The following is a 15,509-nucleotide window of genomic DNA, read 5'->3' as shown; positions in this document are numbered from 1 at the left end:
CCACCAAAACACGAATCTTTTACTAAGATGCCATCAAGCATCAGTTGAAGGCACATGCGCCTCTTAACAGCCATCCCAGGGCGCGCAGTTCTCTACTGGCTGATCCTTCTCCACGTCAAAGATGTCAAAGCCTAGGTGTCTGCCGAGGTCAAGAAACCGGAGGGGCCCCCGCTCCAAAGAAAGCTGATCGACGGTGACGAAGAGATCGTCAGGCAGCCTTTTCAGCCGCAGATTATACTTCATGTGCGCTTCATTGACAGATTTGGGAACCACTGCGATTCCTCTCTGCACAGCCCAGGATAAGCAAACCTGCGGTGTGGTGAGTGTGGAAGTTTAGCAATTGGAATAACAATGTTGAGCGAAAGAAAAGGGGCACTACCTGCGCCAGGGTCATGTTACTCCTAGCTGCGATATCGAGGATCTAAACACTGGTTAGTAAGAGCCCTATTCATCAAAGAGGAGCAGGTTGCGTTATTGCCTGATTAGTCTAGATATCTTTGGACCTTCTGTTGGAAATGGCGCGTCGGCATTCCCTCGCGCAAGGGATACCGACCGCCCACCGAGGGGTTAATGGGCCATGACGAGGATACCATGCTGCGCTGAGAACTGGTGAAGTTCATGCTGTGGGAGATACCTGTGAATAAGATGGTGTTGGCCCTGGAGGGGCATCATTTTTTTCAGATACCTAGATTACTCTTATCCTACGGACGGACCTCAACTTGGATGACAGCGGGGGATATCTTAGCGATTTCAAGAATTCTTTTGGTCTTGAGAATGTTGAAGTTGGACAATCCTGTTATAACAAATTAGGATGCTATTGCGGCATGAACCAGTGCATAACTAGTGCTGTACGCATACCAATGGAGTGTGCTTTCCCCGAAGCGACAGGTTTTTCCATGGCTTGCCATGTCTCTGAGTAACGCCTGGAGAGGCTGTAGTCGATAAGGGGCTGTCTCAGGGGTATAAGTGAATACGAACATAGTATAGACTGTATGTATGTAGAAAGTTGCGATTACCGCTTGGGTGCCTGATGGTCTTGTTGTTCTCGCCAGCCTTATAAGCACGGGGGACTTTAGTATTGCACGGCGTTAGCATCTGAGCCCCTATCTTGACTTGAAGGTACCCAGGGAAATAGAAACTTGTTACATACAGTGCATTGGATAAAGATCGACTATATGCGGTGAGTCAGTAAGTCTCACAATTCCAGAATTTCGGGATTTCAATACCATAATCTAATTGGAGGCTCTTCAGAGATTCATCCAGTGCTCTTTCAACATCGGCAGGGTCATGCCATGTCTGCGCGCTAGAGACTGCATCATATAACCCATGACGCATCTTCTAGTCTAAGCATGGGCTCACAGTTTAGACGTCCCAAAGATCTCATGTCGAGGAAGGCCACTCTCCTTGATGGCTTCGCCGATTTCCTTCTCATTTCCTTAAGCATGGGCCCCATCAATATGTCGATAACCCTGTGCCCGAGCCAGCTTCACGGCATTCTTCACCAAGGAGTTCCCCTCATCACCTTGGAAGGTTCCGAGGCCAACGGCGGACACCTTACGGCCATTATTTATGTTGCAGTACAACTGCAACCAAGAAGAAGAAAGAGGAAAGGAAGAAAGCTTGCTTTATTCCCAACTACGGATGGCGGAGTGCTAATATATGGCCATAAGGGCCATATGGCTAAGGGTGCCTAAGGCACCTGCAACAATTTAAAAGGAAGGTATCCGGGAGATCCATAGTGGGGAGAATCACGATGTGAAGCTGTGTCGAGGTAGTGTCTGCGACTTCTTGAACTCGAGGGTAGTAGAAAGACTTGTAAGGCCTTGGGATGTCGTAAGTAGGTATGCGCCACATATTGTGAGGGGAACAGCACACGATAAGGAACATGTATAGTACATCATGGAATATATTGGCACTGTACTGAGTATAGTTTAATCAGATTCTGACAAGGAATAGCTCACATGTCATATTTTGAAATTACTTACATGGTATCTATTCAATAACTCTCGTGTAACTCGGATAGTGCTGGTATAACTCACAACTCTAGAGGGAAACTGTGCAAAATATGCGTAAACACAAGAATGATCGAACCGTAGCTATATATACTTACCTAGCTCGTGTAACCGGAAAGGAAGCAAGGGAGATCAACCAACTGCGCTAAGGAGGAAACGCCAAATCGGCCTTGGAGCTCATAAGCTGAGAAAGGTCAAAGGCGTGAAGTCCCACACTAAACATAATGTCTGACAAGTATGGAGTGCTCTGTCAGAAGTATGTGGCAAGTATATGATAGCTGGGGTAGGCTCCTATTCTATGTCACGCTATGGATTCTAGGCATTCTGTGCTAGGATATGCATGGCTAGAACGAAGCTGCACTAGCCTCTGGCAAAAGTATTGACCTTCGAGAACACCTTTACCAAAGTCGTAAAACGTGAAAACATGAAGTGTGCCGCTGCATCACTGGCACACGTACTCCAGACGATGGGCTTGGGGCAGAAAGTCAGGGGTAATGTTATAGATAGCTGACGTGGACTCGAAGTCGCCTTTGAGTGCTTCTAGATCATGGTGATCGATACAGACCTTCATTAAGTAGGTAGTCATCCTATTACCGATAGATGTGTAGTACTTTAACCCAACTCGCTTTGGGCCGCGATGAATCTCCGTGGTGCTTCGTCTCACGGATTTTAGCGACATCTGTAAGAGCTGTGATGTGATGCATGGCTGTTAGTGTGCGTGCGAGCTGTATGCGGTTAAGTTAAAATAGATATTTCCTCTTGTGAGATTCGAAATATTGGATAGGTCCCAGAGAGATGGTCCCAAATTGCTGGAAAGATTAGGTAACTGGAGGGTGATGGGAAGGGTATCAACATATGAATAAGAATAACTAAGGCCAGGTAAGGCCCGGCCCGTCCCGGCCCGCCCGATGGTGTATGACCAACAACAGTCAATCCGCCAAATCACAGTGCGAGATCGTACAGTCTAGGCCAACTCTCTATTACCAACGTATCAACTCAAGCCCATTTCAACTGAAAGTAGGCTCATATTAATCGCTCTAATTAAGATGAGTAGGCGTCTGAATATTAGCCGTTCAATTTAAAGTGCTAGCTGGGATATTACATTCGTGTCTGCTCGCTGAGGTCACCCACGTGACCCCCAATTCAACTATCACCACTAAGTTATAATGCAAGGTGCAATAGACTAAGCCACGATAGCCGTTCAATGGCTGAGAATTGGTGTAGTAATGATTAGCTTCGGTAATTATTATTGGAATTTTAGTTGGATTGAGGGAGCTATAGCGAATCACGATACTCATAAACGCATACAGTATCAGCGATTGTCATACTGTATACATTCACACAGTGGATCGGCGGTTGTTGGTCGTCGTCGGACGGACGAGAACCCTGCCTTTTGCTTATTTGTGGCCCGTTATTAGAAGACCTCCATAAGGCTGTGTTGGTCAGGCTTCAAGGAGCCGGAGGAGCGCTGAAGAAATGTATCCCTTACATTGTAAGGTTAGTGTGTTAACCATATATCCAAAATCTTCATAGGATATCATTCACGCCAATGTAATGATAAGATATTACGATGAGACAGTGGACTAACCTAGGTACCTTAATGTGTCGCAATCCCCTTTGAATCCATTCGAATTGGAGTCGAAAAGTAATGTGATCTTCCTATTAGAGCTTTTCAAGACCCTAAGTACCGCGCTATCAAGTTCAAAATCTGATTGCACATCATTACTTCGTGATGGTAGCCAGTCTACCAACCGCGGGGTCAAACCCCGCAATGCCTGATGATGAGATTCACGATGTTCTTGGTCTAACAACTCTTCATGAACCATTGCCTCCTACCAGTGTCGCGGCGGATCTCGTCTTTATTCATGGATTGGGAGGGGGCAGTCGGAAAACATGGTCCTATTCCCTTGATCGGTACCACTACTGGCCGCAGTCATGGCTTGCAAACGACTCAGACTTCGCAGATATGCGCATTCACTCCTATGGTTACAAGGCCAATTGGGGCGAACGACAGAAAAGTATCATGAGTATTCGCGACTTCGCTGAGTCATTGGTAGCGGAACTGAAGAATAGCCCCAGTATACGGCGTAGTAATACACGTATTATATTTATCTGTCATGGTATGGGCGGATGCATCGTCAATAAGGCCTACATTCAAGCACGTGAAGATCCAACCTCCAAAGCCCTCGCTGACAGAGTGCACTCGGTCTTTTTCCTAGGTACTCCCCACAGGGGTAGTGACCTCGCAATAACCCTCAATAACCTGTCCAGAATCACACGGAGGACGAAACCGTTCGTCTCTGACCTCATACCCGACTCGTCTACATTGTGGGACATCACTGAAGAGTTTCGGCACTATGCCTCGGATTTGCGCCTCTGGTCCTTTTACGAAACGCGTCCCTCTAAGCTCAGGATGCGGAAAAAAATCGTGGTTAAGAGAGGGTCGGCTACGCTTGGTTACCCCCATGAAGAGATTTCCGCAATGAACGCCGATCATCGCCAATTGTGTAAATTCAAAAGTCCAAAAGATCCCAATTATCGCCTACTACGAAACGCTCTTCACACGGCCGGGGACATGATAAGGTCGTTGCCTTCCTTAGATGCCGCCCCTTTACAAACTGGTGTTACCTTGGCTTCGGCTCAGCAGGATTCTGATCAAGAGAGTAACTAAGAGGGTAATCAAAAGAGTAGCATTAATCATCGCCTAAAGTCATTTTTAGGGGTAAATGATACCCTGGAGGATGAGGATTGACACGCTTGGAGATATGCGGCTGTTCGTGACTTCGAGGCTCAGAGAGCTAAATCGTCTGGAGAGCGACGAAGATGTCAACGAGATGTACGAGAAGATCTTGGGAAAGGCTTCCGGTTCTTTCTTATGGGCGCGACTCGTGCTTGAAGAGTTAGAGGATGCCTGGACTAACGAAGCTATGGATGATGTCTTGAGCGAAGTTCCTATGGGCCTTCAAGGCATGTATGGTCGGATGCTACAGTCCATGGAGAATGATAGACGTAATTCAAAGCTGGCTCAATCAATCTTGACGTGGACTGTTCTGGCGTGTCGACCGCTAACAGTTACCGAGCTGCGCGTTGCTGTGAAGCTTGATGCCAATGAGACGGCGCATAACATGACTAAGGCAATTCCAAGATTATGTAACCAGCTGGTAGTGTTTGTTGATCAGACTGGCAGGGTGAACTTATTACATACAACTGTGCGATAGTTTCTTCTTGACGAGACTCTTCACTCGGAGTTTGCCATTTACCGCATTAAGAAGCACGCCCATATTGGCTCTCTGCTGCTTCGATATCTCATGAATGATAGTCTCAGCCTGCAAGCACCACCACGACAGCAGAGACGACGGCAGGGTTCGGGGAGGCTTGGTTTCGAAAAGCCAGTATTTAGCATTTCCCCTGAGCTGCCCCTGTTATGGTATGCAGCTTCCTTCTTCTCTGATCACATGTACGAAGGTACCTAGAGAGATGATATCTTGATGGGCGAGTTGTGCACCTTTCTGAAGGGGAAAAACTATCCTCTCATGGATTGAGAACCTTGCCTTACATGGAAGCTTTAGGGATATGTCTAGGACGACAACAAACCTCCGTAGGTATCTTGGCGGGAGAATGAAGTACCTTCCTCCCATGGATCCCTCAGCTTCTCTTGTTGACTGTTGGGTGACTGATTTGATCCGGGTTGCAGCCAAATTCCGATCACGGTTACTGGCATGTCCATCGCCTAAACGAGGAGGAATTCCTTTGCCTTAAGCGAATGGCGCACATGGTAGGGAGAGCTAATATGTGCGGCTACACAGCGCACTGGTAGTCCGAACTTCTTTTTTGCGAGCAGGCAATACATTAGGTGGTTTTCTGTTGCAGGTGCCTGAGGCTCCATAGGCTCCACTACAGCCATATGGCCCGTATGGCCATATATTGGCACTCCGCCAGAGTAGTCAGGAATAAACCAAGCCTTCTTCCTTCTTCTCAGTTGCAGTTGTGCTGCAACTGCAACATTTTCATTCAAGGAGGGTTGGAGCTTTTTGATATTATGAGCGCTAAGTAGTGCGATGTGCAGAAGGAGCCGTGGTGTGGTGTCAGGATCAACGTTTCTAAGGGAACATATCCAGGACTCACACAATATCACACAATGAGCACTAATCACACCTCGCAAGTATCAAGGGAAGGAGCCAACGCCCATGGGTAGATATGGGAATGTATTAAAGTTAGATTTGCTCACACTTTGCCGAAATAAAAGGCGATAGGGATTAGTTTAAAATAGGGGCAATACCTATACTAGCTAACACGACCCCCCCCCCCCCCCCCCCCCTATCCATCTAACACTTGAAGTAACAGTCCATATCACGAGTTGGCGAGTCGAGCCAGTAAGTAGCCCAGCCGCCAACCCTACAAAATGGAACCTTCTTCTCGTCATTCTGCTGATGCGTCCATCTTTGATCCGCATAATTCAACCAAATTAGCCACTGGTTGTATTGTGAGGCGGGACACCTCTTTTGAACACCCCGCGGAGAGTACGCAGACTCGATGTCTGTACCGTTCGCGGCCTCCCTCTTCCTCCCGCCAGGCATCTTGTTTCCGTAGTTGCATTCGTCCACCGCCACCCCCTCCGGTAGGTCCTGGGTGAAGATAACGGTCAGGATCCGTGGGAGATAGTTCTTTCTCGCTTCTGTCATGCTAACTGGAGCGTACCACGGCTGTCGCGTCTTGGGGTAATGTTCAAGCTCTTTGCCACTGCTATCCTTGAGACTCAGTTCTACCCTCACCCCGTCAGGCTCTGCAGCGTTATATTCCGTTATGTGGACACTGCAGGTACCCGCCGCGTACTTGGGCGTCGGCGTCGCCGGCTTCGCGAGACAAACACAGGCCTTCCCCGGGTCCGGCCCACCAACCACCTTTACAAGCGGCGTACAGGTCCCAACTTTCCCTCCATCACAGCTCTTCTTGGCGCATTCTTTGTCGTCGCACTTCGGCGTTTCGGTTTTGGTAGGCGTTGCTGATGATGTTGTCTTAGCCGGGGAACAGTATTTACCAGTTTTCGCATTATTCGAATTAAATATCTGTCCAGCGTTTTCTGGATCCCATTCCTGCGAATAGCGTCAGCTGTGAGTAGTTTGAATTTGTAACCTAGGTGGGTCACGTTAGGTGAAGCAGCCTTACCACGTGTCGTGAACCGAGATCGCGCCCCTCTACCCAAAACTGCCATGCACTCTTGCGGTCGCATTCGGCAGGCTGGTATTGCAGAATAAGCTTTCCTCTATGTGACTTATTGTCTGTGTCGGTAAAGGTATCCCTCTTGGCATTTTTCTCAGCCTGTTCCTTCTCCTTTTTATCCTGCTCCTCGACTTCTTTCAAGGTCGGTACCATCGGCGCGTAATCAATGACCTCAACGCTTGGCTTTCCTGTTGGCGTCTGTAGGGCCTTAAGAACCACCTCTTTTATCTGGTCGATCTTTTGTTGATATAGGACTTTGCCCGCATTTGCGTTTTCGTCTTGGCGTTGTGCGTCGGATAGGGGCTTGTCCGTGATGCCCACCATCTCCGAAGCACCGGGACTAAAAGAGCGTTGAGCGCCGGCAACACGCGGACGCGGTGTAAATATATAGACCTTGGTGCCGCGCATGTCCTTTTCATTGTCACCAAAAATTCGGCCAATTGAATCTCCCTTGGACACCCCACGCAGTTGTGTGAGGCCGTACTTGTGTAGTTTGACAAGAGCATCTGGCTCCTCCGCACCTTTCAATAGAAACGAACCAATCGACCCATCGAAACCTTCCGGCGGATCAATCAGCAGAGTTTCGTACAGATGGCACATCCACGCCCCGCGAGTGGACACAACGAGGACGACGGTGGAGCCATAGAGACTCTGCATTGTCAACGTCAAGGTTTGGTTTTTGAACTCGAGGACCTCGGAAGTCGGTGTTAGTAACCATGGGAGATTTTCTAAATCTGCCAATTGAACATATTTATATCTTGCTGCATGGTCTTTATAAGCCTTCCGAACCTCGCCAAGCACGAACTCATCGTGACTCTTGTAGTCCTTAGGAGTAACCCAATCCCCTTTATCCGGATTTCCACGCTTGATGTTTGCTGCCGCTGTAGGTATTATATCTGTTTTTCGCGTGCTAGCTATGCTTGGTGTTGTTGAAGGTTGGACCTGAACTGTAGGCATTATGGATTCTTGAACCGCCACTGGGACATTGCTGTCGTCTTCCCTCATATATCTTATTCTATTGACTGGGTCTTTCGCCGCAGCGCTCGGTGGATCACAGAGGCCGTGCTGCCTGAGGTTAGCTGTTTTGTTTTCATACTACCATGAAGCTTGGCAGGGGGGAATATAGGTTATCATCAAACACTCACTTTCGTCTGGTCATCGTGGCTACATGGAACCTTCGGATTGAAGGTTTTATGTCCATCAACTGCAGCTTGTAACTGTCCAGACACAAGGCTCCCACAGGCTACGGAAAATATTCCGAGAGCTCTGATGAAAAACATACTTGGAATATTAGAACTTGGTCGGGTGACATGTGTATAGCAGTGGGCGTAGTGGTCGGGGGTGCATCACGCAAGTTTATATCTGTCTTCTCCCGTCGTCGGTCTGACTAGCATTGGCCTATTTAAGGATTTACTTCGAGGTTGCTACGCCGCAGATTCCATAAGGTATTTCGACACCAGATGGATCCATCTGGCTTTTTTATGTCGCCAAGCATGGAACTAAGATCGAAGTTTAATCACTGGAGAGAGAAGGAAGAGAATCTATTATTTCCTCTCTTACTATCTGATAGTTGGTCACTGAGGCGGTTAAATCTAGGTTAGATGTTGTAAATGACCTCTTATGGGTAGGTTAGTAGAATCTCCTGCCTTGTCTGTTGTTTTATACAAGTATGTTCTGTCACTTCATTCTACATCTGCACTTTGCAAGATTCATTAAAACTCTTCAGGCTTACACTAACAATAAATAACTGAACAATTACAAAGAACTAACCATAGGAGTACCACGCCGTACACCACGCCGCATGCTACACCCTGCAGGATTAATATATGGGGATGGTCATGTATTGTACTTATAATGCCACTAATTTTAGCAAATTAATTAAAATATTGAAAATACAAGATAGCTTACCTAGGCAAGTAGATAGCAGGATGGGTAGGATTGAGCTTGGGAACTTATAGCCATATATAGCCTGCGGTAGCTATTAAGGCTAAATGCAGATACGAATCTACAAATATGGCATAAAAGTTTCAGGGGAGAGCCAAAAGCTTGCCTTCCTCATTGAATCTGTTCAGACGGTCCATTCAGCATAATCCTAGTGAGCATTGGCAATTTTCTATTTGGAGAGGATCGAAGCGCAGATCGAAACTGAAATGTGCCGAGTGCAAGTAGGACTCTATTTGTCCTTCGTGGGTCAAGCAGCATTAGCAAGCCCTCTCAACATTCGACAAACATCTTGCACTGACTTATCGACAACGAGTCCCAACTGGAAAATCACGAATGCAGAATCGTCGGACTGGCCCGGTGGCGGGGGCGGTCGAGTTGAGTTCTTCGCCCATCACATCCCCACGAGTGAAACGACTGCTTGCGACGTGGAATATCGTCTGAACTCGACAGATGGACATGTCATTGATTATGACCCCACCGCCACATTCGAGTGTATCAACTTCGGCACAAGCATCTCGAACACGACGGTACAGCTCGATATGGACACATTGGTACTGAGTCTGAAAAGCACTTGGACTTGCGAAGAAGGCGAGGCTGTGACTTACTCAGCCACTGGGTCGACGGCACTGCAGAGAGACACCTCTCCAGGTGCATGTTTGGTGCAGCCAACTCAGCTTGGTGATGCTACAACATGCCCTATAGCCGACATTGAAATAGAGGGGAAGCTTGAAGAAGAGTCGTGAAGTGATGTAGATATTAATGAGTTCAGTCTTTTAACTTAGGATCGTATGCGAGTCTTGATGTATAGGTAGTTGTGGATGTGACTAAGTTACTAACTTAAGGAGTTTTACTATGTGCCTGTCTGATCAAGAAAGTGATTATTTTTGCAAGCATTGAGATCGCCATTTCGCTTTGTCCTTTTTGCTAAAAGATATCCAACCGTAATATTTCACAAGCCCATGTATAACAAATCGTGCTCGGCTTTAATCAACAGCTGCGAATGTGCCAAATCATTGACGATAACTTACACCTTCATCGGACTTCTTCAATAACACGATGTTGATATTTCCTGTCTTGTTCTCATTGACATCAGCATGACGTTAACAAAATGATACCGACCGACATATACTGTATATCTAGCTTATAAACGAATCTATTCGACCTCAACCCCTTTTCAGTTCAAGGCCAAAATAGAAACCCAGCTAGAGAAATAAAACACCAAGAATATGATCTAGATACCTAACACTCTAAAATATCAAAGTGAAAAAGCCTAAATCTTACCTACAGATCGATAAACGCGCACATGGCAACACCACTACGCTCGTTCACGGCCACGGGCCTCCTCCGACGAGCCCGGTTACACAGACCCATAATTCTCAACGACCCCCCCATCGTACCATCCCGGCCCTTCACGGCAAGTGCGGGGCTTTCGTCCTCATCTTCTTCCGCGACTAAAGCCCTCCTCGAGGACCGAGACTCTGGTTTTGGCTTCGTGCGCCACAACCCGGCGCCTCGAAGCAGCGCACTCGCGCTGTGACAGAGATCCGTATGTATGTAGCATCGCCCTGTTCTACTAGTAAACACTGGCAGTTATTACAGCCAGTTCGAGAGTTCCTTGCTCCCGGGACATGCCTCTCAAATTCTCAAAGATCATTTACCCTTTATAGTAATTAGGCACGTAGGTTAAGGGGACGCGTACCAACCCTCATCATCTCACCCAGTACAGCCCACGGTACCTCTCCGACGTCGTCGAAACCATGGGCCCTCACATCGACGGGCTGAAGCTCGCCGGCGGGTCATTCAGCCTGTTCCCTGAGGCTCCCTTGCGCCAGCTCATCGACCTCGCGCACACGCACGGGGTATACGTCAGCACCGGGGGCTGGATGGAGCACGTGCTCGCCGGCAGCGGCGGCGACATCGGCGGCGCCGTCGACAAGTTACCTGGCCAGGTGCCGGGAGCTGGGCTTCGACGTCGTCGAGCTGAGCACGGGGTTCCTGAGCCTGCCGGCGGACGACTGGGCGCGGCTCGCGGAGCGCGTGCAGCGGGCTGGGCTGACGCCGAAGCCCGAATTGGGCATCCAGTTTGGCGCGGGCGGCGACACGTCGGCGGCTGAGTTGCGGGGTACTGGGACGAGCGACCCGGGGAAGGTGGTCAATATGGCGAAGCGGTTCGTGCGCGAGGTTGGCGTCGAGCGCGTTATGATTGAGAGTGAGGGGATCACGGAGAATGTGCAGGCTTGGCGGACCGGTGTCATTCAGTCGATACTGAGGGAGCTGCCCCTGGATAATGTGATGTTTGAGGCAGCGAATCCAGCTGTGTTTAACTGGCGAGTCTCGCTAATTCCTAGGTGCATATCTACACTTCAGTGTCGAGGCCTGACGCTACTAGGTATATCCCAGAGTTTGGTGTGGATGTGAACCTCTTCGTGGATCACTCGCAAATCGTCCAGCTAGCAGGGCTAAGAGCTGGCATTTGGGGTAAGAGTGATATCTTTGGGAAGGTCACTACCGTCAGGCCATAAAGCTCGTGCTCGTTGAAATGCGTTTCGTTCAGCATTTCTTGATATTTCCATGGAGCGGGCAAGGTATTGGTTAATACTATGTACTTGACCCTGAGTGATGCCGTAGGGTAAATCAAAGCCTATGCCTACCTGCGTATGAATGGTCGTCAGGGACCTATGATAAGGATTATAATGATTTTAACAAGCGATTCTTGGTTTCTCTGTTCCTACCATCACATAGATCTGGTATAAGCCATGAAGTGTTGAAAAGCTTATGAGGCCCTGGCCTCGACACTGACCCCAAACCGCAATACTTGGACAGGAATACCATTAGGTTACCGTAACGGGAACACATCAGCGATGCCACTAACATAAAACCTGGCAACCACTAGGTACGTATAACACACTGAGGTGATATCAAGGCCCTATAGCATCCTAATGTTTCATGAGTAGCGGTGAAAGAAGCAGCCTGAGTTACCTAATGTCGCATGTCTAGAGTATCGGCTATATCGTGAGAATGCCACATCTTTCTCATGGGTGCTGATAACTTTGGTTGAGCCAAAACTATTGCATCAAGCTATCGTATTAAAAGCAAATACATCCAAGCCTCTTTCAGCTACATCTGGTTCAACACGAAACCAAATAGCCTACCAAAGCAGATAAAGTTTCGCTGTTATATGGGGAAATCGTAGACCCATACGCAGATGTTAGACAGGTATCGATGCATACCTACAAAACACCCTTGCTCATGCGTAGCAACGGAAGTTTTTCCGAGCGGACTTGCAGCGGCCCCATACTCGTCGTTGACTTTTTTTAAGGGACAGCCAAATCACCTGGGCACATTAATAGGTGAAGGCAAGCGCAACTCCCATTTTCGCTCACCTAACGTAGCTCTGGAGGTGGGGTTTACTGCACACGGTTCAGGTACATCTTGCCACGATATAGGCACAGCTGTCGTCGTGACTGCTAATAGGTAAGACGTCAAACATTGTTAGCCTTAGGTTAATATATTCAAGTCCGGTTGGTGGCTCGGTCGCACTAATACAGCCTACAGCACATCGGAAGTGATGGTCTCCAGGCCCACACGAAAATATGTATATCACTGCTCAAGAGATGGGATCCAGTATATCGTGAGGGGCATCAAATCCATCGTGCGAGTCTAGAAGCTAGCAAGCGAGCGGGGATCAACACCGGCTCCACCTATTTACCTACCTAAAACGTATGCGGGCCCTGAAAATAGGGGGGGCCGTAATGCGATTTCTTTGCAAAAAGACCTGTTAGAGAATCCAACACCTTGGTGACTACCCAGAAAAGCTTAGCTGTGACATTTCATCTGATTCGTGCCCGCCTACTTGTATTTCGAAATAGCTGACCTCAACGACCTTCCAACGACCAAGAGGAGCACGTTTGGCGGATACTTGCGCTCAGGTGTCATGCCTGAACGTGCCGCATTATGCGATAGAACAGGGGGTTCTGAAGGTTGATAGGACCACGTTTTTCATACGAGGTGGTGCGAGACGATAGTCTCGACCGTCGATATTGCATCGTGTATAGGCTATCACATTGCGTCACCTCACATTCGGAGATCACAGGAGTGATGAAATGTTGGTCGCGTATGGTATAAGCTGCCGTCAGGGCAGTAGGTCCGGCGCAGTATATAAACGGCGCCTGTTGCTGCGGACGAGGGAGAGGAAATAGTCGCTTGAACTACATCCCCTTTCCAATTCTCACGAGACACAGAAAGCAGAACACAATGTCTTTTACCGCATCCTCCGAAGATATCCGCGTTGATGGCGGCTCCACGCTCAGGGGCCGTCTACGGACTGAGAGTGGAAACTGGGTTGACGCCCATATCAACTTGAACGAGTTCATCGGAAACAAGGACGGTAAGAGCCCATGAAGAAGATTGATGTATTGATGTGTTTTCAAGTACTAACATGTATCTAGGGAGATTCGAATGGGGTGGAAAGAGTACGTGACGATAAGCTACGACTGCTAAGATATGTTCCTCACATTTATTACAGACTTCACCGATACTGCCGAGGATATTCGATACGCGATCGAGGGAGGTGCCAGCGTGCCAGTCCTTCGTGCTCGCCTAAAGAAGCTCGACGGCGAGTGGGTTGAGGCTGATATCAACCTGGCTGAGCGAGTTCAGAACGACAATGGACGATTCGAATTCCGTGAGTTCACCTAATAGGCTGGCTTCCAAAGCTTCTTGTCATAAGGACGAGCTTCCAAATGCCATTTTACTGACACCTCACGTAGACTAAATTTCCGTTGTTGGAATGGAGATATAGGTTTTAGGAGAGGCTTCAAGTGGTGGGAGGTTAGATACGCTCTACTAGCTTTAGACCCTCAAACAATGATACCATATCCAATTTGACATAAAAAGGGTTTCTGAGCATCCATACATTGGAAAGCTGTAATTGCATGTGACTTGCAAGAATCGCAATGTAGTATTCGTCTTTGTTGGTCCTATTTCTAGTTGATATTTGGCTACCTGCTATTAACCGTAGTATCTCCTGGGTTTTGTAGAGAAATGGTGGTGTTAGATGCACATCTTGGAATTTGGTTCAATGTTATAGAGACATAGCTGGAGCATGTTAGTTAGGTACCACGTACCTAAGGTTAACCTAAAGAAAAGGGTGTAACCAGACCTGAAGGCCAGATGCAGCCTCTAAAATGCGTATATGGCCACAGTACTATACATGACTAAGCTCGCACCGTGCGGGGTAATTACTTGGGGATTTGGAGAAGTTGGGAAATATTGTGACTGTCCAAAAACGAATCCAAAGCTAAATGCTTTTTCCTTCCTATTCACAACATCCACACAAACACATCAACGCACGTCTACATCTATCTGCACGTACATAACATCAGTATTAAGTAGGTACCTAAATATGGCCGAACCGCAACCAAAGACTGTCCATGAGGGCGCCACCGGCGACGTCGAGGATGAAGCCCAAAATACTGCCAAGTCAGCCGAGGATCGCAAGGCCGCCGCCGCCATGGCGAGCTTAGATGCGCGGGGAGATGATGCTGGCGCTTCAGGTAACACCGTTGACCAGGACGCTGTGAGCAAAGTCGTGAAGAGCCTTGGAAGCGGTAGTGCTGCCGAGAAGAAGGAAATCAAGAAAGTCAAGGTCGATCCTGCTGATGTTACGTTATTGGTACGTACACTGCAGCCCTACTAAAAAGGAAACTTGGTACTGATGGGTTGCGACATCAGGTTGAGGAATTAGACCTTACCAAGCCGAAAGCTACTGAGTTGCTTAAGTCGCACGATGGTAATGCAGTCGAGGCTATGAAGGCTTTTGTTTCCACCTGGCAATAATGAGGAAGGGGAAGTCAACGTTTGACTTTCTTGCCACCTGAAGAGCATGAGGCATTCTCATCCAGGCTCCCAATAACTAGAAACCCTGCGATACCACCAAACTAAGAACGGCCCAGGTCTTACAGCACTTGAGCACAGTTGGCTAAGCGACGGCGGGCAAAGGCTTCCTAAGGTTTATGTGAGATGATAGGCAGAAGCTAAAAAGAAGGATTGGGCGAACAAGCGACAAATTCAACTAAATGCATGAAAATGCAAGCGCACTGCCATCAGGGCATCACGTGGACCTTCATTCACGTGAACTTCCAATAAATCACATGACTTTACTCTAACATACCTAGGACGGGACTCTTAACGGTGACCTTATGTTTAATATGTTTTCATAAAGGCATTTCTGAATTGATTTAAGTCAGATGGGAGTATAAAAGATACCTAGACTGACTCTAACAACACAGGCAGCTTTAGCAATATGTTAATTCGGGTTGTTCAGGAGGTCTA

At 48.0% G+C, this 15,509-nt stretch overlaps 8 protein-coding genes across 8 annotated transcripts; 6 read left to right on the top strand and 2 right to left on the bottom strand.

The window, feature by feature from the left end:
* Positions 1 to 63: 63 nt before the first annotated feature.
* Positions 64 to 898, bottom strand: GGS25DRAFT_525499 (NADP-dependent oxidoreductase domain-containing protein; the record flags this gene model as incomplete). The annotated part of the gene is made up of 5 exons (XM_049264804.1): positions 64 to 309; positions 380 to 421; positions 504 to 634; positions 710 to 793; positions 859 to 898. 5 exons carry the CDS (start codon positions 896 to 898, stop codon positions 64 to 66), a joined length of 543 nt encoding a protein of 180 aa, XP_049113122.1.
* Positions 899 to 3,783: 2,885 nt separating this feature from the next.
* Positions 3,784 to 4,683, top strand: GGS25DRAFT_525498 (Alpha/Beta hydrolase protein; the record flags this gene model as incomplete). The annotated part of the gene is made up of 1 exon (XM_049264803.1): positions 3,784 to 4,683. One exon carries the CDS (start codon positions 3,784 to 3,786, stop codon positions 4,681 to 4,683), a length of 900 nt encoding a protein of 299 aa, XP_049113121.1.
* A 70-nt stretch (positions 4,684 to 4,753) lies between these two features.
* GGS25DRAFT_525497 (uncharacterized protein) lies at positions 4,754 to 5,746 on the top strand (the record flags this gene model as incomplete). Its single annotated transcript, XM_049264802.1, has 3 exons — positions 4,754 to 5,173; positions 5,231 to 5,439; positions 5,707 to 5,746. The coding sequence occupies 3 exons, from the start codon at positions 4,754 to 4,756 to the stop codon at positions 5,744 to 5,746; spliced, it is 669 nt and encodes a 222-aa protein (XP_049113120.1).
* A 591-nt stretch (positions 5,747 to 6,337) lies between these two features.
* GGS25DRAFT_534672 (uncharacterized protein) lies at positions 6,338 to 8,512 on the bottom strand (the record flags this gene model as incomplete). Its single annotated transcript, XM_049265799.1, has 3 exons — positions 6,338 to 7,105; positions 7,179 to 8,297; positions 8,378 to 8,512. 3 exons carry the CDS (start codon positions 8,510 to 8,512, stop codon positions 6,338 to 6,340), a joined length of 2,022 nt encoding a protein of 673 aa, XP_049113119.1.
* Positions 8,513 to 9,382: 870 nt separating this feature from the next.
* GGS25DRAFT_525495 (uncharacterized protein) lies at positions 9,383 to 9,919 on the top strand (the record flags this gene model as incomplete). The annotated part of the gene is made up of 1 exon (XM_049264801.1): positions 9,383 to 9,919. The coding sequence occupies one exon, from the start codon at positions 9,383 to 9,385 to the stop codon at positions 9,917 to 9,919; it is 537 nt and encodes a 178-aa protein (XP_049113118.1).
* Positions 9,920 to 10,479: 560 nt separating this feature from the next.
* On the top strand, positions 10,480 to 11,698 carry GGS25DRAFT_525494 (putative sulfonate biosynthesis enzyme; the record flags this gene model as incomplete). The annotated part of the gene is made up of 4 exons (XM_049264800.1): positions 10,480 to 10,709; positions 10,903 to 11,125; positions 11,157 to 11,465; positions 11,525 to 11,698. 4 exons carry the CDS (start codon positions 10,480 to 10,482, stop codon positions 11,696 to 11,698), a joined length of 936 nt encoding a protein of 311 aa, XP_049113117.1.
* A 1,315-nt stretch (positions 11,699 to 13,013) lies between these two features.
* GGS25DRAFT_452251 (CVNH domain-containing protein) lies at positions 13,014 to 13,937 on the top strand. Its single transcript, XM_049258847.1, has 3 exons — positions 13,014 to 13,563; positions 13,625 to 13,648; positions 13,702 to 13,937. Exons 1-3 carry the CDS (start codon positions 13,431 to 13,433, stop codon positions 13,872 to 13,874), a joined length of 330 nt encoding a protein of 109 aa, XP_049113116.1. The 5' UTR covers positions 13,014 to 13,430; the 3' UTR covers positions 13,875 to 13,937.
* A 643-nt stretch (positions 13,938 to 14,580) lies between these two features.
* Positions 14,581 to 15,014, top strand: GGS25DRAFT_525492 (uncharacterized protein; the record flags this gene model as incomplete). Its single annotated transcript, XM_049264799.1, has 2 exons — positions 14,581 to 14,850; positions 14,910 to 15,014. 2 exons carry the CDS (start codon positions 14,581 to 14,583, stop codon positions 15,012 to 15,014), a joined length of 375 nt encoding a protein of 124 aa, XP_049113115.1.
* Positions 15,015 to 15,509: the final 495 nt, after the last annotated feature.

This window comes from Hypoxylon fragiforme, assembly GCF_022984875.1.
Source record: "Hypoxylon fragiforme strain CBS 206.31 chromosome Unknown GGS25scaffold_9, whole genome shotgun sequence".
NCBI lineage: Eukaryota > Fungi > Ascomycota > Sordariomycetes > Xylariales > Hypoxylaceae > Hypoxylon > Hypoxylon fragiforme.
The sequence above is the reverse complement of the archived record's forward strand: the minus strand, read 5'-3'. Positions and strand labels throughout refer to the sequence as shown.

Excerpts from the sequence above, each read along its gene's own strand:
- GGS25DRAFT_452251 (XM_049258847.1), top strand. The coding sequence starts at position 13,431 with ATGTCTTTTACCGCATCCTCCGAAGATATCCGCGTTGATGGCGGCTCC. Across the intron at positions 13,564-13,624 it reads GTTCATCGGAAACAAGGACG|GGAGATTCGAATGGGGTGGA; the intron begins GTAAGAGCCCAT and ends ACATGTATCTAG. Across the intron at positions 13,649-13,701 it reads ATTCGAATGGGGTGGAAAGA|ACTTCACCGATACTGCCGAG; the intron begins GTACGTGACGAT and ends CATTTATTACAG.